This window comes from Paecilomyces variotii, assembly GCF_004022145.1.
Source record: "Paecilomyces variotii strain CBS 101075 chromosome Unknown C8Q69scaffold_5, whole genome shotgun sequence".
NCBI lineage: Eukaryota > Fungi > Ascomycota > Eurotiomycetes > Eurotiales > Thermoascaceae > Paecilomyces > Paecilomyces variotii.
The window spans coordinates 428,855-454,114 of NW_021167144.1; the positions used below are offsets into that span (position 1 = coordinate 428,855).

The window sequence follows — 25,260 nt, forward strand, 5'->3', positions numbered from 1 at the left end:
AGGCTCGATTTCGATGTCGATTGTCAAAAATGCGGAAACCCAAACTGTGGCTGTGATCCAGGCACAGAAGTCACGCCTTAAGTGAGAACCGATCCGCAGGAACGTACCATCACAACAGGGGATAGAGACCGGTCGTTGGGACAGAACGTGCAGAATAGCGTACCGGATGGCAGGTTAGCGTGCTTATCCCATGTTGAAACGGTGATCCTTACCTGCGGGGGGCTAGATGAGACAAGCAACATACCAGCCGCTAGTCCAAGGCCATCAACATCAACCGCGTAGAATTCTCGAACGTGAAGATGTACAAGTACGGGGTACATACCTAGTTAGTCTCTCGCCAAACTGTAAGTTATTAAACGATATCCCGAACAAGAACATCCCTTACGGAATCCTCCGCGGCACTAGTTTTCTCGGTTGCGCCATCCCGTACCCTAGTGATGTTCAGACGGCGATCACAGACCCGTGCTGTTGTCTGTTTAGACGTTCATCATGGACCCGCAGGCTCTATCCCCTGGACCCTCGAAGACTTTAGCACAAGTTGCACAACAGGGTAATCGGAGAATTAGTCCAGCATGGGATTGTGATGGTCACTCTGGTTTGGAAGCATTTCGTTCGACTGCAATTGATGTTCTAGATCGCAGGGCGGAGTCACCGGTCTCGGGAATGTGTGAAATGTGTGATATGCACGTCAGGAGAGATTATACACGCGCTCCGATTGCTCTGCCTGCCATTGAGGACCATCTCTATCTGTCCAAGGGCTATGCTTGTAATAGAACCGTGCGCTCTGCTGTTCAGGGTCAATAATCGACGATCTTTAATAAACAGGTTACAGTACGATCTTGCGGGAGGGGCTCAGAATGTTTCGAATGTTTCCAGCATTTTACAGAGGCGCCACAACCCGCAGATAATTCGATTTTCCACGTGCCTCATGCCATCTCTATCTCGCTTCGGATCATGAGTATGCTGCCCTTGAATCCGGAGTTAGCGCACTCCGTTGCTGAATTCCTAAGTCGTTTCAGGGGTAGGATGGGTGATAATGTCAACTTCTCCAGGAGATATCACAAGACAAACTCCGCGTGAGAAAGGCATTGCGACGCTTAACACGACAATTAATTCAAGCCGCACGCCCAGATTACAAGATCCCATCTTTTGTTCCCTGTTCCTTGTGCCATTGAGGCGGGGGACGTTGCATCTCGGAGTCGACTCGTCGGGTTCGAAATTTCTATGATGAATTAGCGGAATGTCACTTACCAGGGTATTAGACCAATCTCTTCATGATGTTAAATGAGCTCTGCACAACGATGCATTCACTGAGACCTCGCTTAAAATCTCTCGAATTCTCAAACGCCAGAGAATGCAGGTATGTTCCGGCCGTTAAGTTTTAGGTGGTGTACTCTAGTTGGTATGCGTGTAAAAAGTAAATTAAGCTTTAAGATCTGTGATGAAAAGACTATGCTATGAAAAACACTACTGGTTAACAGTAGACCCCTAGAAGAAACCTTACCAGACTAAACCACCCATCCATGGCAGAAAGATCATTCAATATCATCAACTCGGTTAACTGTTAGGTCGGTCGTAACTTTTATTTCACCCGGGACCGCAATTTGCTCCTTACTGTCGTCCCAGTCGGAAGCATGGATATCGGTCTCCATCCGAGACATGGTGGAATGCGGCAGTTTGTGCATGCGGACATGGCCTTGGTGTGATCCAGTGATATTGTATTTGTCCATACGACCGTAGCGGCTCGAATAACCTCGTGAATTGCTTGCTGGGTCCGAGGATGTGAGCCCAAGGACCCGGCGTATTGTGGGGAACTTGTATGTGATGAGCGCTTTGAAACTGGGGATGCAGGCGCAAATCACTGCGACGGTGACCTCGATCGACGACCAGTCTAACTCATCTACTATAATATCTAGTATCCACAAGTCAGATAATCTGAATGCACGGTCCAGTTTGCCTGGGTAACTCACATGTCATGTCTGTACTTGTGTTCTGCAACTGAGTTGCGCGAATGATACTCGTCAAACAGACCCTATAATGTCCGTCAGTCAAGGAAGACCAGGAAAAGAAGCCGATCCTGTAACGTACAAGAATCCTAGAGCGAACATGGCAATTACTCCCGTTTTCTTGCCCCGGCTCAGTTTCGTCTTATACAAGAGCGGGATAGGCAAGAAGAATATGACAAGATCGCTTGCCAATTTGATTCCGAAAGAGACGTAGAAGAATGTCAATAGGTTCAGACATTTTCCAGGGACCGTGCTATCCCAGGCCTTCTGGACTGGAGAGCACTGGAATATGACGACTGCTGTTTCCTCGATACACTGACAGATCAGAAATACTATGCAGCCATAGCACACGGCTAGTACCCTCTTTCCAGGGAATATGCGGAGGTAAAATAGTAAAAAAGAGACCTTGATGGTGATGAAAGCGAAGATATATGCGATCGAGATGACGAAATCGAGCTATGAGAGACAAGTCAGTCTCCCGGTAAGAATTCCGATCAATGGATCAAAAACATGTACCTGCAGGAATCTCTCGATATCTTCAGGATCTAGGGTCTTTAAATGTTGTCCAGCTCCATATCGAACCACTATGAATGGTGAGCCGCGAACCATCTAGGAAGAGAAGGATGGAATTACTTACTCAATGCGGATACAACGCAAAGAACACAAGTGAAAACCTGGATGAACATGGCAAATCAGAGACGCACTGCTTCATAATTCATGATCATCATACATAGCTGAACGTAAAGCAGACTATCAAGATAGTCAGTGAGAATCAAATTGGTGATACAATGGGACATATTCACCATCATCAGATCCAAGTCCCTTCATGTAGACACTGCGGACCCATAACCGCACTGCTGAAGATATTGTAGCCAAGAGCAGCATCACAGCGTTCACCGTCACCAGTCTTGCTGCTTTTGATTCTGCCATGATGGGCACTTTGTGGAATGCGAATTGATTTCGAGCTAGAGGAAAACAAATGCATGCGGGGAAGAGGCATTATATCCACCAAGAAGAACGTTGTCTGCAGAGCAAAAGACTAACACACAAGAAATCCTTCGTGGAGGTGCAGAATTGAAAACTGCCAATAGATGAGAACTAACGACGTTGCATACGATGAAGCTCAGATGGCATGACGGCTGGGGCTAGACGCAGGTGCTGTAACTAGCCCTTGATACCTTCAGGGGCTGCTGAAGTCCTCGGTACGTAGGTCCAGCCTCGTGTGGCACCCATAACCCTGGAAACGGCATTTGAATACTCTGCGTGTGTGGGACCGTGGACGTTTGACTGGCCTTCGGCATTGGCCTTCCTTTTATTCACGAATGGCCCTGAACAAAGTAGCATCACAGTCAATCAGTCAATCACCTGAAATCCTTCAAATCTTGTTCTTGTGTGACTAGTAGAGAAGGATTGATTTGTCCGCATTGTGTTCAGCACAGACTATTCTTACGCAACTTGCCATCTGTAGAAACAGACCTGGTATGATTGCTGAATGTTGACAGATTCCTTCAAGCGATGTGAAAGCACTCCCAGGGTAGCATCCTTATCACACAGGATTATCAAGTGACTTCCCGAATAGGGTATCAGCGACTTGTTCTCACTATCGCACTATCAGCTTCTAAACTTGAAGGTCACAATGCTATCTCTCACAATGGTGTGTTGAAAAGCATTACTGGCTAATGGGTCAAAAGACCGAATGCGTGGCCGCTATATTCAGGGTACATTCTTACGCAATAGTAGTAGCGTAGAGCACTGACTGTCTGAATAACAGCATAGCTGCCGGGAGGACTTGAAAGGACAGTGTTACTTCACCAAGTCCTCGTTGTTTGCATCAGGAGTCATCCCGACAACACCGCATAAGTCTCGGTGCCATCTTATTGTCGTGATGCAAGTCATCTTCAAACTCAAGACGCGCGCTCACCCAAATCCCGATTCCGGGATTCACAAACAGACCAGCCAATAGAGCTTCCAAGATGGATAGAAGGGAGAGCTGATCGAAAATTGTAAAACAACCCAGAAGTTGTTTTTCATGCTGCAGATATCGCTTGGAAGTCACGCTCCTATGAGCATGTGACCCATGGAACTGGCCAGGTGAGCCTGACAGACAAGGCCAACGTGCTTACAGCAGCGTTATGGCTCTAGTTGCTTAGAACCCCATGCAGATAAAATAGTTATGTTACTAGTACGGCGACTACTATATAAGCACTGTCAATCTCGTCCAGTACAGTTGGGTGAACCACTCTGAACACGTATAATTTCTATTTATTTACGGTCTATGAGATTGCATAGTCGAAGATAGTGTGGGGCTGTCATAATAATCTATCGAACAAGTGTAAGGTACCTCTGTTAATATATACAAGGGACTTAGTGTCGAATATTAGCGAAGAGCAGTCTATGGAGATAATTCTTTCTGGGGTTCAAGACTTGTCGGGAAAGCCGAAATCGACACCGAAGGGCGGGTACACGAAGCGCTGGAAGCCCTTCGTGGCTGCCAGCTGATTTGTGTACTTGGCAATAATAGCCATATCAGATTCATCAAGCTTGATAAGGTGGCGGTTCTCCTCAATGCGAGGGGGAGTGACAGACTTTGCCAGGACACTAGAACCACGGGCAACTGCAACTTACGTGTCAGTAATAGGCAGTATATTGCAAAGAGTAGGAATGCATACTATGCCAGCTCAGCAGAACTGTTGCCGGTGTGACTCCCTTCTTCTTCGCGATTTCAACGATGGGCTCTGCCGTAAAGAGAGGGCTTCCAGTGCTTCCCAGAGGGCTGTAAGCAGTGATGTGGATGCCCTTCTCCTTGCAGAAGTCGACGATCTCCTGTTGTGGCAAAGCCGGATGGTTCTCAATCTGGTTGACTGCAGGCACTACGGAAACTTGGGGTAGCAGCTCCTCAAGATAGCGCTTGCTGTAGTTAGAAACTCCAATGGCCTTGACCTTGCCCGTTTCAAGAAGCTTCTCCATGCTCTTGTATGTAGTAACATGGGAGTGGTCCTTCAGGATGTCACGAGAGCCATCTGGAAGCTTAGGGAACAGAGGGTGGTTACCTGGAAAGAGTTAGCAACATTGTCAAAAGACAGGACAAAACTACCTCTGATGTGAAAGTCTAGACGGCAGGTCACGCATACCATTGGGGTTCATCGCCAACGGCCAATGCATGAGATAGAGGTCGATGTAGTCCAATCCCAAGTTCTTGAGACTCAGATCAAGTGCTTCCTCCACACGCGTGTGGTAGCTGCACCACAGTTTCGTGGTGACAAAAACATCTTCTCTCTTGACTTTGCCAGATGCAAATGCCTCCTTCAACCCATTTCCAACTTCCTGCTCATTCTGATAGCAAAAGGCAGTATCAATGTGCCGGTAGCCGACAGAGATGGCATGGCTAACAGCAGTCTCGACCTCGCCAGGACCAGATTGCCACGTCCCTGTTCGAATCAGCAATACTCCGTAGCCTCGATGCGTGATGCCTACCAAGTCCAAGGGCTGGAATTTCCGCGCCTGTGTTCAGCTTGAAACGCGTCTCTTCGACAGCCATTGTGGTCGGATTCTGTTTGTAAATTACTGAATAAAGACTCCAGAAGATAATTCTAGTTGCAGTATTCTGTGCCTTCGTTTGCGAGTGTTAGATAATTAGGACAGAAAGAGAACGACGGTGTTTATTGATAAGGAGAGCAGAAAGGGCTCAACGGTGATGACCGGCTATTGAAGGCTTGAAGCTACCCCGCGGTGGGGGTTCTCGAACGGCATCGATTTGGATGTTGACGCTCTCCCGTAGGTGGATAAACCAGCCCATAGTCAGCTATTATTCCATCAATCACAGTTTCTTCAAGTTCAGTGGCGGTGCTTTCGATACTAATTATATAGGCCCTACTTAGTTATGGTCAATGAGCGCTGTTCAATGTTGGGAATGTTTCCTTTTCGTTTGAAATTCTCTCTTCTCTTCTTTTGTGATGCTTTTACATCTCTACACTGAAGAGTGAGGATATTCCTGTGTATACCAATCACTGCGCATTGGCTCATTATCTATGCACGCAATAGCCCAGCTCTTACATGCGATCCACCAGCTCCAGACCCATTTCTGTCAGTTACTCTGATTCCAATGGAAGCATGTGCTCTCTCTCTCTCTCTCTCTCTCTCTCTCTCTCTCTCTCAGGAAAGAATACCTATCCTCATTGCCTCTATAAGCCTATGGTCACATACCCTCATGAATCTTTCTTTCCATATCCGGCAGTGGAACGTCAGTGCGATACAGTTGCCGTTGTCGCACAGATAGCCGCTGTCAGTGCCACGGGGAACATTTCTCATTATGACTGTGTGGAAACAGTTGCGAGTGGTCTTGAGATGATTAGGAATACGGCTTCCTTTGACCGTTCCCTATTTGCATCCCCACTGTCTCCCCGCACACATTCTCCGACGGTCTGGAGGTGGACAACCGAAGATGGATGGTCTGAGGCTCGGAAACCAGAATCCATCTCTGGGCCACGGCTGAATTCCGGGGTTGCTCAGCCCCGACATCCCACCAGCCCTATCGTTTCTCGATCCGACATTGGCTGACATCACGCTGTTTCCATAGCCTGGAGCAGATCCATTCGAGGAGCTTTTCGAGATTGTAGTACACGGGACCGAGAGGGAATCTCTCGCCGTTCTCTTGCCTGTTCGGTCCAGCTTGTGGCGGAAAGTGGTGGGTGGACGTGTTTGGGGAAGACATATCGGGCTTTGTTGCCTTAGACGAAATCCTCAAGGGTGTCGGAAATCGCTATCCTATAGATTGTAATGTAATGTGTTCACTCTTCGTAGGATCCCTTCGACCTTCATCTATATAGCTGGGCTCCTCTGTCTTTCCTCAGACGCTATCACATCGATTGACTTCGTCTCAACTACACTTATCCAGCAACAAAGAAACTAAAGTCTCTAGTTTTTTCCTTTGAGAAAATTCACACCAGAAGACAGATCAGTCGCAATGGCCCCCGCTGCTGTTGTGGAAGCTCCTGTGGCTCAGACTCCTGTTCCTTCCTTCAAGAAGGACCGTGATGGACTGGCCTTGGAGAGCCTGTCCGACGACATTGACAAGGTCAACATTCTGAAGAGTAACCTGAAGAAGGAAAATAAAGACAAGGATATTTACGAGGAGTCTGACTTCGACAAGAACAAGGACAAGACCCAGTTCCGCCAGTACGAGGACGCCTGTGACCGTGTCAAGAACTTCTACAAGGAGCAGCACACGAAGCAGACTGTCGCCTACAACCTCAAGGCTCGCAATGACTTTCACTCTAAGACTCGTGCGGAGATGAGCATCTGGGAAGCCATGGAGAAGCTGAACACATTGATCGACGAGTCTGACCCCGACACCTCACTTTCTCAGATTGAGCACTTGCTCCAGTCTGCAGAGGCTATCCGCCGGGACGGCAAGCCCAGATGGATGCAGCTGACCGGTTTGATCCACGACTTGGGCAAGCTGCTCTACTTCTTCGACGCTCAGGGCCAGTGGGATGTTGTTGGCGACACTTTCCCCGTTGGCCTTGCCTTCGACAACCGAATTATCTACGGTACCGAATCCTTCAAGGACAACCCCGACTACGGCCACGATGTCTACGGTACCAAATTTGGAATCTACAGCCCTGGCTGCGGCCTTGACAACGTGATGCTCTCATGGGGTCACGACGAGTACCTGTACCATGTCGTCAAGGACCAGTCGACGCTGCCTGAGGAGGCCCTCGCCATGATCCGCTACCACTCCTTCTACCCGTGGCACAATGCTGGAGCTTACCAAGAGCTCATGAACGACAAGGACCATCAGATGCTGAAGGCAGTCAAGGCTTTCAACCCCTATGACCTCTACAGCAAGAGTGACGATGTCCCTTCCGTGGAGGAACTCAAGGTAGGTACCCCTTTCTTCTATAAACAGCTGGAACGCTAACAAACCTCACAGCCATACTATCTTGAGCTTATCGATGAATTTTTCCCCAGCAAAGTCATCAAGTGGTAGATCGTTGTATGGAAAAAGCTTCCAATTATTGCCACCTATTGGTGCTACATACACCAGATACAGTATGACGCGATGCATTTGTGCTATTTTAATGCCCTATTATCTATGAATCTCCCTTCACATTTGTTAGGCTCTCTGATGATTTATGCCACACTATCATTCATACAATGTCTGCATGTTGTTTCCTATGTATGTAATGCCGAAACACCCAGCAGAACGGGCTAAGTAGGGTTGAGTTTGCCAGTACCAAAACTAGATTTTGAAAAAAAAAAAAAAAAAAAAAAAAAAAAAAAAAAAAAAAGATTGTGCATGTAAGAAGAAAGAAATGTTCGCGACTATAAAAAATCGAGCGAAGAGGGTATTTAGTATGTATTAGCCATGTGCCTCTAGCAACTCTGCATGTGTAGTAACCAACTATGGGCTACTCTGCATTATCCTAGTCCTAAGTCTTATATATAGCCTAGACCCTATTTGATTCTTAGCAATTTAACAGCTTCGTTGCCAATTCTATGATGAAGATTCTTTCCTCTTTATGTTCTAGGACATACAAAGAGCTCAATCACTGCCTCCTTCTCTATGCGATTCAGTATTATGCATGCGGAATATTCCCTTCGACCTATATTTTGTTCGAAGATGTCACTGTTGGTAATTCCTTGATTTAGGGTAGTAGAGGCCTGTTGCAGCTCAGCTTGCGGTATAGTAGCCAGGCGCTGACAGATTAGCTCCTTGGTCGAGTACATGGCAAACTGTGGTGATTACCATACATCAGCTAATTCGATGAAGTTATCTGTACATACAGAATTAAAGCTTTAGACGACAAGTCGCATCATGAAAGGATGATAATGACGTCTTGTCAATGTGAACATGGATCTCTTTGTTCAGTACCTCTCTACGATCCACGAAACATGATCCACTCCAGGCAGCAGACGTGTCTACCTAGCCCATGTGACTTTGGGAAGAGTTTCCATAAACTACATATGCCGCTCCAAGTCTACTACTGGAAGACGACACACATTCTTCTTCTTCCTTCATATTCAGTTCAGTGACTACGTAAACCGATATGGAAGAGGAAAACATTCCCACCCCTCCAGAGGGTCCCAGATACACACAGGAAGAATTCCTAGCGATTGTCAATGAGCAGCTAATAAAAGCAAGTGTCCCAAACCCTCAAAAAGTGTCTCAGAACGGGCCACCTAGTTTATTGCGCTCGATTCGGTCTTCAAGACAAGCACTGACTAGAAAGAACAGGACTGCAAGTTAGATGCTTGTATAGACAAGTATTTAATGTCCGCTAAGAATGAAATGGATAAGAAAAATAAACAGGACTATTATCGGCGACCGACACCAGGGTTCGATGAAGACTCGACCTGCCAGGATTTGAAGAAGCAACTACTGGATGATATCAAGCATCATGTCCCAGAATATTTTGCGAATGAGCAGGATATGGCGCTGGATAATACAGGGAGCAAGTTGCGTCAACGGATAGACTCTAGATGGAGGAAGTGGACATCTTCTCCTCAAAAGCTTGAAACGGGTGAAACGGGACTGTCTCTCAATATATATTCTGCTGCTGACCGTCTGTAGAAAACGGAGATTTCAACAAAAAGCTGGTTCAAATCCTGTCTGAGAATCGACTGCGCCAGATCTCTGTACAACGTGATACTGGAGCGTCTGAGGGGCCCTCCTCATTGCAGGATGGTGCATTTACTGAAGTTTGTCGTCAGTTGAGGAAGTTGGTTGAAGGAGAAAATTCTTCGGCTTCATTCGCCTGCGGTGGAACAATTCCGATCGGGAAGGATGACAATGAACACAATAGCAGTTGTGCGCCAGTTAACTTGTTCTGGAAGACTGGAGAAGATACACAGGCCCAGAAGTTAGTGCTGCCCCTTACTGACACTCAGGAATCAAATGCTAGTCTGCTTCAACGACTGGTAGATGATTGTTCTCCTGCCACATTCGGAAGAGGAGACCAAGATGTTCTGGACCCCAGCTATCGCATGGCAGGCAAACTCGACACAGACAAGTTCGCTTCCAATTTTCATCCGGCGGACTTCGGTATCTTGGAAAATGTAGAACAAATTCTACTTCCAAGCATTAGGACGGATCTCGAGAACTATCTACAGTTCCGAAAGATAACCGCACATCTGTATAAGCTGAATGTAATACGCATGATCCTTCTCTAGGTGAGAATAACAAGGTTGAATTTGTCTCTTACAGGTTTACTCTGGGCCTTCAGGCCTCTTTCGTAAACACGTCGACACTCCACGTTCGCAGAACCAGATTGGATCGTTGGTCGTCTGCCTGCCATGCGAGTTCAAGGGTGGAAGGTTGCTCGTCCGTCACGATGGGCAGGAAGTCGACTTTGATTGGGCCAGCGCAAGCACATCAACTGTTCAATGGGCAGCATTCTACAGCGACTGCGAACATGAGATAGAAACAGTCACAGAGGGCCATCGTATCACCCTGACATATAACCTCCATGTGACAGAAGCAGTGGGTCTTTCTCTGTTGCCAAACCCGGTTATCGACCCGAAATCGCTTCCGTTGTATGAATATGTGAAGGGTATCCTTGAAAATCCTGCAGTTTTGAAAGAAGGTATCGGATCTATCCCCATTCAATGATAGTAGGCCATTTCTGATTCGTATGAGCAGGTGGCGTCCTTGGGTTCTTCTGTTCCTATGCATATCCGCACACTGCGAAGTATGCCAACGAGGCCCTCCCAAGATCCCTCAAGGGTTCAGATTTGGTCCTGTATTCAGTCTTCAAGTCTCTTGGGATTTTTGTGAAAGTCGTCCCTGTATTGGAACTCGGTGGCTTATACGTTCCAAATGATCCGCAACTTGGGATATCAGGAAAGACAGAGAAAGGTCAAGGGTACATACGTACGTTTGAAACAAACTACGAAGCCCGAAAGAATCTCGAAAAATTCCGGAAACTTGGCTACATGGAATCATACTTGGGATACTCAGGGCCACCGCAACGGACGGGATTGGAGCTGGAATACCAAGACATTGGTGCGACTCTCTCGGACTGGGACGACATCGATAGACATTGGAAAACGATTCTGCTGGGTCGACAAGTGAATGGACTCTCTGAGCTAGAAGAAGTACCGGGTGATTATGATGATTATCATGACTACAATGAAAAACCAACAGGAACTCGGGTGGGGACACGTCTGCACCCTTATTTCACAAGTGACATAGGCGGGGAAGACATGAGCGAGATAGAAGTAGGTCAGCCGTTTCCATCTTCCTGGGTACTATACTGATGCGGAAACTACAAACAGGTAGAGGGAGTGTGGCCATTCTACCATCTTCCCGGCATAATTTGGCTCACAGAACCCAAGAGAGAGGAAATGGCTTTCACCCACCTCACATACGGAAACGAAGCATCGCTTGATACACGATATTCTTGTGCTGCCATTGTCGCCGTCATTCCGCCTTGGAACGAGAGGATGAACGAGAGGGGGAATGTCCCTGAACAGGCGTCATCTGGAGAAGCGGAGGGAAGTGGCTCTAAAAGAAGGAAGAGGGCTGCTGGGAAATAAAATGAGATAGAATCTCAGATGATGCTTTCAACACAGAGGTGAATGGAGCGGGTGGTCCATAGATCCTTGCTATCGACCGGTTCTAGTATATGCTACAATATCAGACAGTTTAGCTCGTCGTACTCAGAGTATTGAATATTACTCGGTATCCAATATGCAATGGAACTAGCTTCCCGGGTGTGTGATCTCGGAATAATAATACTCGATCAAGGGGGTCCGGATGGGAAACACCTCCCGGAGCCAGTTTGTTGACCGCCTTTGTACCGTGGGGGCTGCTTTAAAAGGCATTCGTAGGCAGCATCTTTCTTTGTCAATTGAAGTCATCTAGATTGACTCTCTTGTTTCTGTGAAGGTTGCAGGTCTGGCTGGATCCAATTTATCTGTACGTATCTCGCAAAACGTCTCGATTGAGGAGCTCTCTTTCTTCGTGGTGGAGCTGTTTCTGCCTCCCCGCAATAAGTATCGGCGTGATGTACTTATGCAATACAGAGATATCGTTCTAACAGCGGAGTTTAGGTCTTTTCGATCTTCTTGAAGTCACGTTTACTTCATATCCAGCTCAATTGCACCTTTTTTTTTTATATATAATTTCGACGTGCTCTTTCTGCTTTGCCTCACTTTCGTTATTTTGTTATACGCAAGTACACCATGGCCCCAACCAAGCTGAGAGTGGGATGCGCCGGTCTCGGTCGCATGGGCAAGCGCCATGCCCTGCATTTCCTAGAACGCACACCCCGGGCGGAATTGGTGGCTGCTAGTTCTCCCGATGATGAGGAGCTCAAGTGGGCAAAGGTTCATCTGGAGCCTTTCGGGGTGAAGCTATACAAGAATTACGATGACATGCTGAAGCATGAGGGCCTCGAAGCCGTGGTTGTTGCTTCTGCGACAGCTGTCCATGCTGAGCAGGCAATCAAGGCCATTGAGGCAGAGAAGCACGTTCTGTGCGAAAAGCCCCTATCAACCAATGTTGAGATTGTAAGGTTTCTTTATGCGATCAACGGAAAGAAGCGTTGGCTGACTGATGACCAAGTCCCAAACTGTCGTGGATGCAGCTGTAAAGAAGCCACACCTGAAGGTAATGTGTGGTTTCTCTCGTCGATTCGATGCTTCCTACCGCGACGCATACCAGAAGATGCAGAGTGGTCTCATCGGACGCCCATCCGTGGTCCGCAGCCAGACCTGTGACAAGCTTGACCCTAGTGGTTTCTTCGTTGCCTACGCGCAGTTTTCCGGTGGCATCTTCGTCGACTGCTCCATTCATGATATCGACCTGGCCCTCTGGTTCTTCGGTGACGATGCGAAGGTCAAATCGGTGTCCGCGGTGGGTATCACGGCAGTTGAGCCCGACCTGCGCAAGTACAACGACCGTGACAACGCGGTCGGTCTGGTTGAGTTTTACGACGGACAGATTGCCTACTTCTACGCATCGCGCATGATGGCTGCGGGTCAGGAGGATTCGACCGAAATCATTGGCACCAAGGGTAAGCTGAGCGTCAACACCCAGCCTGCCTCGAACCTGGTCAACATCTACGAGCCCACCGGTATCCGTCGGGAGATCCCGCAGCACTACTATGACCGCTTTGAATGGGCATTCGTCACGGAAGCCAACGAGTTTACCGCTGCTTGCTTGGACAACAAGGAGGCTCCGTTGAAGATTGACGGTGCCGTCAAGGCCGTCCGCATCGGATGTGCTCTGCAGGAGTCGCTGATTACCGGAAAGAAGATTTTCTTCGACGAAGCCGGCAACAGAGTGGAAAAGAGCAACCTGTGAACGACGAGAAAGATAAAGATGCCCCTGAAAAAGAATAATTCGGAAGCCATGGTTGACTTTTGCATTTCGCTATTCTTGCTTTCTGTCTTTCTATGGGTGGGTACATACTGCTTTCCCGCAAGTCATGGCTATAGTTATCATTTTGTCGTTATTCAGAATCGCGGGTTTCGTACATTTGGGAATAGGATATAACTATCAGAGTTTAATATCATACTTTTTATCGTTTTCATCTTTTTTTTTTTTCCTATGAAAGTGATAATGACAAAAGAAGATGATGATTGCGAACGATTGTCTCGGTTTGAGAGACATCTTCTAAGCTCACAATCATCAGTTTTATACAGTACATCATATACCATTATCTTGCATATGTACTTCGCGTTCCCGTCTCCCCCACGCCACCCCCGCATCTGTATGTTCCCCAGTTATATAATCCCTGGTTATCTGCGGAATAGACCAAAAAAGACAAATAATGGTCCTTGGTAATACTCAGCGGGAACCGATTTCCGACACACACACCCCCTTCCTCCGCTCCAGCACTCTCTCGTGCGTTATTATTATGCATAGTTAATACACAGCATATTTGTAGTGGTAATATGCACGTGCACTCCATAGTTACTTATAGGTATTAATCATATTTTCAACATGCTGAACTAGATACTGCTTAGAATTTATTGATATCTTCCAAATTCCTATTGCGGAATTGCTTTCGAAAGATTCTTCATTTTCCTAATCTTACAGAGTTTATATGGTTCTAAACGCATTCTGTTCTCATGCATAAGCCTAGTTTCCCCAGTAAGTCAAGAGATATTCCTGTTTTATAAACCACCATCCTTTCCATCTTCCTTGTGTTCATGGTTTACCTCTGTTCCAGCTGCTACAAGTGGTGGAAGAGGGGACGAAGACGGCAGGAAGTCCGTCGGGTCAATACTAAATGAGCCTTGAGGACATGCTAAGAAGCGCTTCGATTCTGGTTTAGAGTAGGCTTCTTTTTGAGTTCTGTTATTTTTATCTTTATCCATAGCATGTGGCAAAATTAGAGATCATATACTCTCTAGTAGCTAGGTACTTGTTTAATACGTAATACATAAGTTAATCGGTAAATCCCATGGCCCACGCCTCAATCTGCATCAAGCACGGACAAGAAATATTTAACGCTAGAAGCAAGTTAGACAGAGGCCCACAGCTGTCTCAAAACAAATGAGGGTATTATACTATCGCTCAAGAACGAGTGTCAGGTCTTTTCTGTAGGGAAGCTCTTCTGGCCTTGCGCTTGGCGGCCACCTCAACAGGGTCAGCAAAACCATCACCCTTCAGCCATGCTAGGCCCTTCCTGATGCCACGGCTGTCGACCGCCGCCGGCTTTCTTTCCAGCACCGAACCCAACAGTGCCCAAGCCAGGACGATCAGCCAGAGCTCGCCGCCCTTCCACCCACGCCATAATCCGCGCTTCACACCGGACTTCCATGCGGAATACAAGGCTGCACGGAAGATGTAAAGGAAGTTGCTGCGGCCATTGGCCACAAACGCGAACGGCAGACCACCGATCGCACCGCTCAGGAAGAAGCGCTTCGTCGGGAGGAAAGAGCGCGGCAAGAAAAAGTTCAACAAACAGATACTTCCCCATGCAGAACTAAGAGCTGCGGAGAGCACTGCTGTCATTGTGACGATCTGCTTGGAGAGTGTATTCGCCGATGAAAATGGTTGTGCCAGCAGACTCTTGTATTTGGCTGCTGACAACGCAACGACCACAGCAGTCAAGAGACGACCAAGACGAGGAACAGACAGCAATACCTGGTGAAGGAATGCCGTGCTGCAGCTGGGGGTGCTCGGGTGCATAAGGGCGCATGATAGTGACGATATCAACGGATGCGCAGGGGACGTGATAGGAGAGATTGACTCGACAGCCGACGGCAAGGTATTTAGGTCTCCCGGGTGGAGAATTGGAGAGATGAAAGGTCTGCTCAGAGTTAGCCACTCCGCACATTCTGGATCGAGGGGATGTCAACATACGGCCATCTTAATTTCGCGATTTTGCTCAATGAGTCGACCAGCTCATAATCACTCGGCCATTGATGATCTGCGAGAAGGCTGGATGGCGGCTGGTGCATATAGCCTGGGGAGAACCTTAGGATAGCATCACCGAACCACTTTTGCCGTTAGCTATCTCGAATGTATCATGAAGACAGTCATCAACACGAACCTTTGGTATGGTCTCCCGGTCGTATATAAAGGCATGGAAAAGCTGCGCCCCAGACAATGGCATCAAGAGCCAGCTGCCAAACCACGACGGACGGTGGGCAAAATATCCCTTATCTTCCAGAAGATTATAAAGAAACTCCAAGCTTTTCGTAGCCGTATACAACGCGACGCTTATTCGCAACTGGCTCTCCGGATAAACGCCCAGAGCAAACCCCGCAAGACTAGCCCCGATAGCAGGCGCATATCGCGAAGTCAGAGCTTTGGAGACCCGTGGATTTCGTTCTCTGAATGGCCTAGCATCTTCGGTACGCAGGTTCGCACGTAATCGAGTAAAGAATCGATGCAGGATACGGTGGAGAAAGAGCACAAGCGAAAGTGCCAGAGACAGTCGAAACTTCGGGGAGTGAATGAAGGCAACACGAGACTTGCTCCTATATCACGTAGGAAATTGTTAACCATCAGCGCACAATATTTCAGAGAAATAGTTATAGCAAGCGAATCTCACTTTGTGGTTTCTCCCCGGATCTTCTGCAGGATCAGATCCACCAGCTTCAATCCGGTGCCTGTTGCGAGGAATACCCGCACCGAAGCTCGGATGGCAGCCTCGTTGTATTTCTCCTTCGAGGAAACTATCTCCTCGAACCTCGATGGTGTCGGTAGATGGTTTCGCACCAAAGACGGAGATCGCTTGATCAGCTGTTCGTGCAGGAGCTTGTACTCCTTTGCGCTCAACGTCACACGCAGCGCATTGCGGACGATGGGGTTGACGGTAGGCCTGGAGGCGGAGGAAGCGGATTCCTCTGCAGGCGACATGATCCGGGATAAGGCCTTGGATGATTCAAGACATGGGGAGAGCAATGGAATGATTGTTCATTGCAGTATCCTGAAGATGTCGCCAACTGTCCGTCCTTTGTTGGCCATGACGGATGAAGAGTTGGCTGTCCTGCGCGGCACACTTAGACCTCGGCACGAGGTCCTTGGCGCCCAAGTATGTTCTTCTTAGATCTACTCAAGCAATTTTGATGAGAACATCCAAGCCTGGTCGTATAGTGTTGATTGGATATCTACCGCTCAAGGACTTCTACTATCGCCATAAAGGGGAATTTTCTATCAGTCGACCTCGACTCCGTTGCCGTCTCGATCATTATCGCGAAACTTCAAAGCATGTGATGAAACGACGACTACAACGGCAGAGTACAATAACAAAAAAGAAAAACTGAACACTCCCCAAACCGATCATGCTCCCGGAGATGAAACCGAGAGAAAGACACTAACAATACAAAACCATCCCTGTGGTCTGCTGCGCCATAGACTCCGGATATAGCTTAAGATTACCAGAAACTGCACCATCCGATCCAGTGTTGACAGATATTCTCCACACTGGTCGCTTGGGCCAGAAGTTTGTCAACCTGATCGCTCACATTAAGCTCTTCGGTTGGCTTGAAGTCTCTGCCAGTCAACTTCTCTTTGACTCTGGCAAGTACCTGCAGCGCACGCGCATTCTGGGCCTCGCGCGCTTCGTTGGGGACGCCTTGCTGAGCGTCGAGGATACCTCCTTCGAGGATAGAAGGCCGGCGATGACGGGAGAAGTTGCTTGGTTGCATGCCTTGTTCGAGGTTGATGTCTTCGATGACAGATTGCCGGCGGTCCGCTGCGAAAGACGTACGATCGGGTGACTCGTTGGTTCCCAAGCGCCAGTTGATCAACGGATCGTGGATGAACTATTAACGATATCAGCTCCGCTCTCTCTTTTCCTAATGACAGGTCATAACTTACAGCTTCAAGAACAGCCATCAACGAATCCTTGTTTTCTCTAATCACGCGCATGACAGCCTCACAAGTGATCCGGTAGCTACCTTCGATGTTGCTAACCTCCATCGCGAAGGTCAACATACGCGTGAGACGGAAAGGAACCCTTTCTGGGTATTTCTCGCGGTGCATGGCAATCTCAAAGCAGTCACCGAAATCGATATGGACGATCTTTCCAGTGATACGGTCGAGTAGAAGATTCGAAGGATGGCGATCTCCCAGTCCAAGAATGTAACCAACCATGGACATGACACCCAGAGATCGCGTGTAATTCGTCCGCCTCTCAAGCCAGGACTCAGAGCTCTTACTCTTGAGCCAGAGCACACGGTACAGATCTTTGCCTGTAGTGTTATCCATAGCGTAACCAAAGACTTCGACCTTTTGCATGAGAGTGAGATTGTCATAGTCAGGGGCCATCTGAAGCATGATCCGATGCTCAATATTGAGCAGAATACGGCGGCTCTCACGGTATTCCTTGATGAGAGCATGCAATGTGTCACTGTTCGACACCCATCCCAAAAGACCGGAGTTCTGAGACAATGGGATGGCAGGGAATCGTTGCACAGAGAGGTGACGCTTGAAGCACTCGCTATCATTGTCGAGCAGCGTGTTGACAAGACCAAAGAGCTGCATAACTCGTTCATCCTGCCTGATATCTTCATGGCCCTTCAGAGCGTACATGTAAGAGTTACCATCACTGCCCTTCAGAGTCATCCTGCGTGGCCTCTTCTTCGTCTGGAGGACATGGAGAACGGGATCAAACTTCATAATCCTAATCACTGGTTTGCCGGGTTGGTACGTTCCAGGAACAGCCAGATCCAGGTCCGCAGCATCCTTCAACCTTGGGGAAACATATTTCAGGTCGAGAGTGGACAACTGCGGAAGCTGTCGAGCGATTTTCCGGAAAACCGTATAGTAGAGATCCCATGCCTGGTTCAGGTCGCCAATCTCCTCAGTCTCCCGGTAAAGCATGCAATAATGCCGAGCTTCAGCCAAATCACGGCCGAACGCCTGTGCGAAAGACACCTCTCTGAGAGTCTCGGCACCCTTATCCAGTAGATCATGTAGTGGCTGCAGAGTTGCAAACATTCCCTCCACGTTGTGGTCCCCGAAGTACAGACGAGACGCTTCTTCCAGACCTTCGTGCCAGAGTTCGTGCCACAGAACTGCAACACGAATTAGTTCGTGGCTGACAAGGTCTGCCTGTTCAACCAATTTCGCACTATGCTGCCGCATGCTGTCCATAATATGGCTCGCGGACTGTGATCGCCGAGCAACATTCGACTTCATTGCGACAGTCAACGGGTAGACGAGAGCTTGCGGGTGGGCTTTGCCGACTTCAGCTAGGAGGCGATGGACAGCATTGCGTACTCTGATATTTGGCTGATTAATACGAGCAATAAGTTGAGGTGTCACTGCAAGCCAGGTATCAATGTTGACAGCCGAGAATCCTTCCGTGACCACGCTGTTCACCTCCTGGTCGCCGCCGTGTGTGAACCAGAGCGTGAGCAACCTTAGAGTATCTTGCAGGGAAGAGGTTGAAGATAAGGAAATAGACCGGAAGAAACCACGTATCGCGGGAATAACATGCTCGTTGATGATGTGACCAGGAACCATCGAGCCATCCCGACTTGGCTGGGCAGCCAAGGTGGTGACGACTTCGAAGTTCGCAAGTGCCCAAGCATGCCAGGCCTTGTAAGATTCACGATTGTACTGAGTGGCAGCCTGATAGGCGTTGAGCACCTCACGGACATGCTCGGCCCTCCAGTCACCCCGTTGGAGTGCAGTTTGCCACTCTCCCTGCTTGAGATAACTCTTTGCCAACAACTTCCTCATCTTCGAGATGTCTCCCATACGCTGACGCAGGCTAAGTGCATCAGGGTGATTTGACTCCCCGAGTCCATTGATGCCGTTGGTGCCGTCATGGGGGGGATGCGACGCAAGAGCGGAGTTGTACTTTGCAAGTTCTTCGCTGAGATTTGCGGTGAACTCTTTCAGCATCTGAAGAGCCTCCTTCTGGCGGCCAGTAGCCCAGTTGAACTTCAGGCGAGCATATGTAACCTCTGGCGGTGCCACAATCTCGGTGTGGTTTCCATCTTGAATCACGCTCTCGAGCGATGCCAACGAGCGCTCCGCAAGACCCATACGGTTCGACTTGCGACAAAGATTGGCGAATTTGATCCACATATCCAGGTTCTCGCGAGCAGATGTCACCAGCGCTCTGACCTTGAGCATTCGTTGCCATACTTCAACGTTCTGTTGACAACCGAGCAGTCGCTTGTTCCACGTCTCACGCATAGCCGCTTGCTTTTCTGGGTCTCCGACATTCTGTTTGAAAGTGATGATCTCCTCGAGCTCCGCAAGCATCTGGACGCGAACGACGACGTTGTAAGCTCGGTTATATGACTCTCCTAACAAAGCCGAAAGTTCTGTGTCAAGACCGTTGCGAGCTTTTTCAATATACATAGCCGCCTCATCGAACTGGTTGCGGTGCAGTGCCAGGATAGCACCAAAGAATGAGCGATCAGGGGACTGTTCTTTCATAACGCCAAGATAGGAGTCCATGAGTTCCCATTGTCCACGACCCCAAGCCGCTGCTGCCGCAAGAGGGGCGATCGCCCTCCTATGTTCAAGGGATGCCTGATTCCATTTCTCCTGGGCTAGATCGGACAGTACTTTCCACTCTCCAAGGGCATGCAAACAACGCATCTTACCCATGGTGACACCGAAAGAATCGGGATCGATCTTCTCCCTTCTCTTATACGCAGCGAGTGCCTCTTCCCAGCGTTGCAGCTTCTCGAACCAGGTCTCCTTCAGTTCGACATCACGATATGCCTGAGCCTTGCGCAGAATGCCAATAGCAGCGTCAGATTGCTGAAGTTGATTATTGATGGTAATCAGTGCCTCGACAGCACCGGAGTTCTGATCCTGCTCGAATTCTAATTCTTTGTAGTGAAGGGCCTTGGCAAAGGCATGACATTTGCCAGCATATTTTCCGAGAGTCCTGATGTCAATCGGCAGTGCCTTGTCATCGTGCTCCATGAATTCGGCAAGGTTAAGCAGAATCTGAAGGATTTCCGGCGGGATGTTGGGAGAGGTGAGAGCTCTTTCGATGGAACGGACAAGTTCCTCCTGGTACTGGTCATAAAGCTCGGTCCAGCAAGAGACAAACGCAGCATTGAAAAGGTCCTTAGCGAGTGGTTGGTAGATTCCTGCCAGACTAGCACAAGCCCGAAGCGCCGGAGAAGGCGATTCCTTGAGTAGCTCAACACTGAACCGACGAATCCATTCCTGCCAGTCTTCACGGGTCGATTTCTGAGATGCATCCCAGGCATTCTTCAGGTGCTGCTGATTCACAAGCATCTTCTTCTGGCCAATCTCGCCATAATTTGTGTCGTCCGTCAGGGCCCCATAGTTGTCGTCAGGGTTGAGATCCTGGGGAAGAGACTCGCCCTTCTGTAGTTTCGTCACCAGAATCTGATAGTTAATATGGTTGACTTGGTTCTGCTTGATAACTTTGTTGATGAGCTGGATATAGTGGCTAAAATCCTGGCCAAGTTGGAAGATAAGAGCACAAATGCAATCCGTTGCAGACTGCCTTAGGGTCCGATCACCGCTAGCAATCACACGAGCCAGAGAATGTATCATAAGTGATGCGAAGTCAGAGATATTCACCTGGCGAGAAAGCTTTCCAAGTGTATCGATTGCTGACTTGCGAATGCTTGGAGGATTCTGTGGCTTGTCGAACAGGCGCACGATCGATGGAACGATGAGGTGCATGTACTCCTCGCCACTTGAGCCAAAGATGAGGAATGTATGGAGTATCCTTTCGGAAGGTTGCCGTCGTGAGGTATTATCTTTGTCGAGAGTGTCGAGCATTAAGGGAATAAGGCCAGCCAAGTACTTCTTGAATTCGCCTTCCAACGATTTGGCTATGGCTTCCACGAGGGAAAGTATCGTTGCCTGAACCTGATAAGAAGAATCCCAAAATTCACGAATTACTTCAATGATTTCCGGAAGGAAGGCACGAATATGCTGTCTGACAATATTAACGAGAATCGCCAGTTGGTTGAAATAGGACTCCAGACGACTGGTAGGAGAGCTCCGGATTACGGACAAGAAGCCTGGAATGATCTGCCCTAGAAAGCCGACACATTTCAAACCTAGCGTCTTGAAGATAGTGACAATAGCGTCGATGACAGCGGAATGGTACTGAGCCAGAGAGCTCTCCCGCAGAATATTTTGCATCAGAGTGTTGATCACAACAGTCGGGTAATACTCCTCATTCGATGGCGTCAAGCCTGTCATTATGAGGGAGACGTCGGAGACTGTTTGGATCTCGTTGATATGATGAATGTCCGGTGTTGTTTCACTGATCTGTTGGTATTTGTACGGATCCAGAGCACCAAGAATACCTAGTAATTTTATCGTCTCCTTTCTAAGAGATCCAGTCTGCTCTGTCTTGATGATATTTATAAGAATAGCAAGGAGATGGGGATATTCCATATAAGGCTCGATGACATAACCGGAATTGGTTGCCAACTGCCCAAGTGTTCGGAGAGCAGCTTCACGCTTCGTGTGGGATGACAAATCTTGTAGTGACTCTAGGATGATCGGCATGAGCTCGGGTAGGTACTGCTTCATCTCGAAGCCGCCCACATTGGAAAGCTCTCCAATAGCTTTGAGTGTAGTAGACGCGACACCAGCATTAGGATCAGTCGTCTTTGGCAACAGAGACGTGACCATTGGGTCGACATAGGACCGGATGAGTTTCGTGGCATTTGAGACAAAAAGGCTGATCAACTGAGCGCTCTCTTCCTTTTGGCGAGCGGTGCTTGCAAATCCCAAGCCAGTAAGCAGGTTGACTAGCAATTTCCGCAAAGGTGGGAAGACATAAGCGGGATTGACGCTAGATAGCCGTCCGATGATGCTGATAGCTGCCTCTCGGACAGAGAATACTTCATCGTTCACTGCCAAGAACAAGCATCGAATATTCTCAGGCTTAGCGAGATGACGATCAAATTTGCGGTCTAGTGACCACAGCACAGTCCGCCGGATTTCAGAGTCAGGATCACCGACACCCACCGTCAGTAATTTGTCGATAACTTCGCTGACCACCTGTATCGAGTGACTGCTTGTCTGGTTGATAATGGGATCGTGAACGAACAACTGACAACACGTGAGGGCGGACGCCTTTCGGATCTCGGGATTGTCATTCTCGACATATCGAATAGCGACGTCGCGCACAAACTCGTTTAATATATGCCCCGAAAAGTCGAAACTTCCAAGGGTATGCAGAGCGAGCGCAATTTCTGCGTCGGAGTGCGGTTCTTGAGGTAGAAAATCCTTCGCAAAGTTAGGAATGGGTGGAAGTCTGTTCTCTGGGCACCCGAGTGGCCGAAATGGTGTCCCGCAGAGTATGATACTCAGCATATCAAGCAGCTTTTCTTGGATGGTGGGTTTTATCGGAGGGATGTAGTGAGCCATATCGACAAGTGCCTGTGTAAGGGACTCGCTCAGACCACAGGCGAAGACTGGGTCCAGCAATGCCTCCATATACTTGCTGAGGGTCTGTCCAACCGCCAACGACAGCATACTGATACATTCAAACATGGGACCCTCATTGACTGCAGCTCTGTTACGCCTACATGGGTTGTCAGATAAGTTCAGCGTCAAGAAGGGAATGGGCAGTCACTTACGCTTTCATAGCAAGACCCTCTCTAATGTAGACAATAATCCCGTCCAAGAACGGGGTGATAGCCACACCGACCGCGTTGGCGATCTTTCCGATAGCGATGAAAGCCGGGTTTCGCTCCTTATCCCGCTTTAGCTGGGCTTGTAGATAGATCATAAACTTGTGAAGATAGTTGTTCGTGAAATCCATAGGGGCGTAAGATGCGAGGATCGGTATCGTAAGGACAACCTGCGTGCGAATCTTGGGATCACGATGGTCCTTCAGTCGAAGGACAATCTCACAGGCGTTTCTGTAATGTTCATTCATGAACATTGCACCCTTCAAAAGGAGCTCCTTTAGAATGAGAAGAGATCCATGGATCCAGTCAACGTTGCTGGATTTGAGTCCCTGTAACGACTCCTCGTAGATCCGGGCGAACCAAAGCTGGCGCACTTGCATGTCTCGTGCAGCTATGATCTCGAAACATTCACTAACTGCTTCGGCGGCTGTCTCTCGAATGAGCACCTTGGGATCCCGCAAGGCAACCCAGACGAGTTCGAAAATCTGAGGTACAAATCCATAAAGCAGCGTTGGAGAACCCTTCGCAAGCTCCCGGATTATAAGCACAGCAGCGAAGCGCCTACCCTCCTGTCTTTCTGACTGGAGCCATTCCAACGCAGACTGTATTTCACTTTCTACCAGCTCTGCTGTCAGAGCCCCACCTGGTTTGGCCAGGCGGCCAAGCGACCTCGCGGCGTACACCAGGACTGCATTATCGTTGCTACGAAGTGCGCTTCGTAGATAACTGGCAAACCGTGTAGTCTTCTGCGCAGCATCGACACCATCGAAATCTATTAGCCGGTCAAGAGCCAGGATACCACCGATCTTCTCATTTGCATCACCGCCTGTAACCACCAGTTGTGCGATACGTTGGCTCACGGCGTTGTAGTACTCGAGGAACTTTTCGGGAGGCCACTCTGTTAAAAAAAAGAAAAACAGTTAGCAGCTCCTCTCCCTGGCACTGTATCATTTTAAGACTAATATACCTCTTGAGACGGCGATGACATTGTCGTAGAGCTCATACGAAGCTCGGACCCGTACCTCCTCATTCTTCGATTTCAACTCTGAGAAGAGCCGTTGTGTAACGTCCGTGGCCGGACCTGCTTGCGCCATTATTGTGAATCACACCCCAGGGCGCACATTGGAGACCAAAGCCCAGGGGAAATGTACACAGTTGACTGTGGACATGAAAAGATGCTGATGAACGCAGAGATGTGAGGTCAAAGTCGAGATCATGCGCGGTGGTGCACGGACCACTTCTGCATCCATGCCTGGAGCTTGTTGCTTACCAGCCGCACGGATGGCACCGATGGTCTTAGTTAATGTTCAAAGAAATAATCTGATAGCCTGTATCTTTTGTCTGTGTTTATAGACAAGCTGAAATCCCTTCTGTTATCACTACGCATTTTATTATCTTCAGGTGCTACCTAGATTGCAAGGCACATTAATTACACCCACATATTTGGCGGGGAAATCACCTCGGGGGAACACAGAGAGCTACTAGCAACATCAAGAGCACTACCAACACGTGCCTCATAAGATATGAGGCATTCTTAACATGGATTAATTGTGTGTGTCTCTCAAGTCTGCATATATCTTTCAGCATATGATAAGTGCAGCAGACTAAGTTACCACCAAATCTTTACCGAGGCTCGTCTCCTAAGTCATCTATCTAGCAGCCTATGTGTGTCGCACTTTGCAAGTATTTATCTATCTTCGCTCTATCGCATGGCCGATTCTAGTAGTGTATTAGAAGGAAAGAGATGCTCATTTAAGGCATCGAGCTATGTTTATATTTCGCGGGAGAGCTCATAAAAAGCCACGAGTCAAACGGATGGAAATATATAATCCAGATATTCGAAAATGCCAGCAACGATTTGTCTTCCAGCAACCAATAAGAACAACTATATTTTCAGAAATTAAAAACGAAATCATGCTTACATGGAGTCGCGACTCGCTTGTCGGGAAGATGGCCGACGGCTAAGTACCGAGGAACTGCCGACTTGAAGTCCGTGGGATTAATCTTGGATCGAAAGCTTAGCACAGAGAAGCCCAATTAATATGCATGTTCTTCTTGGTGTGAATCACGCAGCATTTTGAGGATATGAGCTTGCGCTTCGCCCTGATTAACTGGATCCTGTTCATTCTTCTGATAGGGTGCACCATGCACGTAATCAATGGGCGTAAGCTCGCAAGTGACAATT

The 25,260-nt window shown here is 48.4% G+C and overlaps 8 protein-coding genes across 8 annotated transcripts; 4 read left to right on the plus strand and 4 right to left on the minus strand.

Annotated features, from left to right (window-relative positions):
* Window positions 1-1,535: 1,535 nt before the first annotated feature.
* On the minus strand, window positions 1,536-2,936 carry C8Q69DRAFT_506829 (integral membrane protein; the record flags this gene model as incomplete). The annotated part of the gene is made up of 7 exons (XM_028632838.1): window positions 1,536-1,912; window positions 1,971-2,032; window positions 2,089-2,462; window positions 2,523-2,590; window positions 2,644-2,680; window positions 2,737-2,756; window positions 2,810-2,936. 7 exons carry the CDS (start codon window positions 2,934-2,936, stop codon window positions 1,536-1,538), a joined length of 1,065 nt encoding a protein of 354 aa, XP_028485129.1.
* Window positions 2,937-4,218: 1,282 nt separating this feature from the next.
* C8Q69DRAFT_466146 (putative glycerol dehydrogenase) lies at window positions 4,219-5,901 on the minus strand. The gene is made up of 4 exons (XM_028630539.1): window positions 5,481-5,901; window positions 5,138-5,434; window positions 4,676-5,056; window positions 4,219-4,620 (listed from the first exon to the last, which is right to left on the minus strand). The coding sequence occupies exons 1-4, from the start codon at window positions 5,542-5,544 to the stop codon at window positions 4,424-4,426; spliced, it is 939 nt and encodes a 312-aa protein (XP_028485130.1). The 5' UTR covers window positions 5,545-5,901; the 3' UTR covers window positions 4,219-4,423.
* Window positions 5,902-5,937: 36 nt separating this feature from the next.
* Window positions 5,938-6,876, plus strand: C8Q69DRAFT_256273 (hypothetical protein). Its single transcript, XM_028626627.1, has 3 exons — window positions 5,938-5,985; window positions 6,048-6,506; window positions 6,583-6,876. Exons 2-3 carry the CDS (start codon window positions 6,060-6,062, stop codon window positions 6,781-6,783), a joined length of 648 nt encoding a protein of 215 aa, XP_028485131.1. The 5' UTR covers window positions 5,938-5,985; window positions 6,048-6,059; the 3' UTR covers window positions 6,784-6,876.
* A 93-nt stretch (window positions 6,877-6,969) lies between these two features.
* C8Q69DRAFT_486534 (aldehyde reductase) lies at window positions 6,970-7,995 on the plus strand (the record flags this gene model as incomplete). The annotated part of the gene is made up of 2 exons (XM_028631913.1): window positions 6,970-7,887; window positions 7,939-7,995. The coding sequence occupies 2 exons, from the start codon at window positions 6,970-6,972 to the stop codon at window positions 7,993-7,995; spliced, it is 975 nt and encodes a 324-aa protein (XP_028485132.1).
* Window positions 7,996-8,942: 947 nt separating this feature from the next.
* Window positions 8,943-11,728, plus strand: C8Q69DRAFT_466158 (oxidoreductase). The gene is made up of 6 exons (XM_028630540.1): window positions 8,943-9,145; window positions 9,244-9,529; window positions 9,580-10,154; window positions 10,213-10,591; window positions 10,648-11,225; window positions 11,283-11,728. The coding sequence occupies exons 1-6, from the start codon at window positions 9,056-9,058 to the stop codon at window positions 11,541-11,543; spliced, it is 2,169 nt and encodes a 722-aa protein (XP_028485133.1). The 5' UTR covers window positions 8,943-9,055; the 3' UTR covers window positions 11,544-11,728.
* Window positions 11,729-11,741: 13 nt separating this feature from the next.
* Window positions 11,742-13,711, plus strand: C8Q69DRAFT_466161 (hypothetical protein). Its single transcript, XM_028630541.1, has 2 exons — window positions 11,742-12,518; window positions 12,574-13,711. Exons 1-2 carry the CDS (start codon window positions 12,192-12,194, stop codon window positions 13,312-13,314), a joined length of 1,068 nt encoding a protein of 355 aa, XP_028485134.1. The 5' UTR covers window positions 11,742-12,191; the 3' UTR covers window positions 13,315-13,711.
* A 582-nt stretch (window positions 13,712-14,293) lies between these two features.
* C8Q69DRAFT_466163 (hypothetical protein) lies at window positions 14,294-16,486 on the minus strand. The gene is made up of 4 exons (XM_028630542.1): window positions 16,019-16,486; window positions 15,515-15,944; window positions 15,325-15,461; window positions 14,294-15,271 (listed from the first exon to the last, which is right to left on the minus strand). Exons 1-4 carry the CDS (start codon window positions 16,324-16,326, stop codon window positions 14,533-14,535), a joined length of 1,614 nt encoding a protein of 537 aa, XP_028485135.1. The 5' UTR covers window positions 16,327-16,486; the 3' UTR covers window positions 14,294-14,532.
* A 63-nt stretch (window positions 16,487-16,549) lies between these two features.
* C8Q69DRAFT_256340 (TorA protein) lies at window positions 16,550-24,255 on the minus strand. The gene is made up of 4 exons (XM_028626628.1): window positions 24,043-24,255; window positions 23,022-23,973; window positions 17,290-22,966; window positions 16,550-17,234 (listed from the first exon to the last, which is right to left on the minus strand). The coding sequence occupies exons 1-4, from the start codon at window positions 24,167-24,169 to the stop codon at window positions 16,845-16,847; spliced, it is 7,146 nt and encodes a 2,381-aa protein (XP_028485136.1). The 5' UTR covers window positions 24,170-24,255; the 3' UTR covers window positions 16,550-16,844.
* Window positions 24,256-25,260: the final 1,005 nt, after the last annotated feature.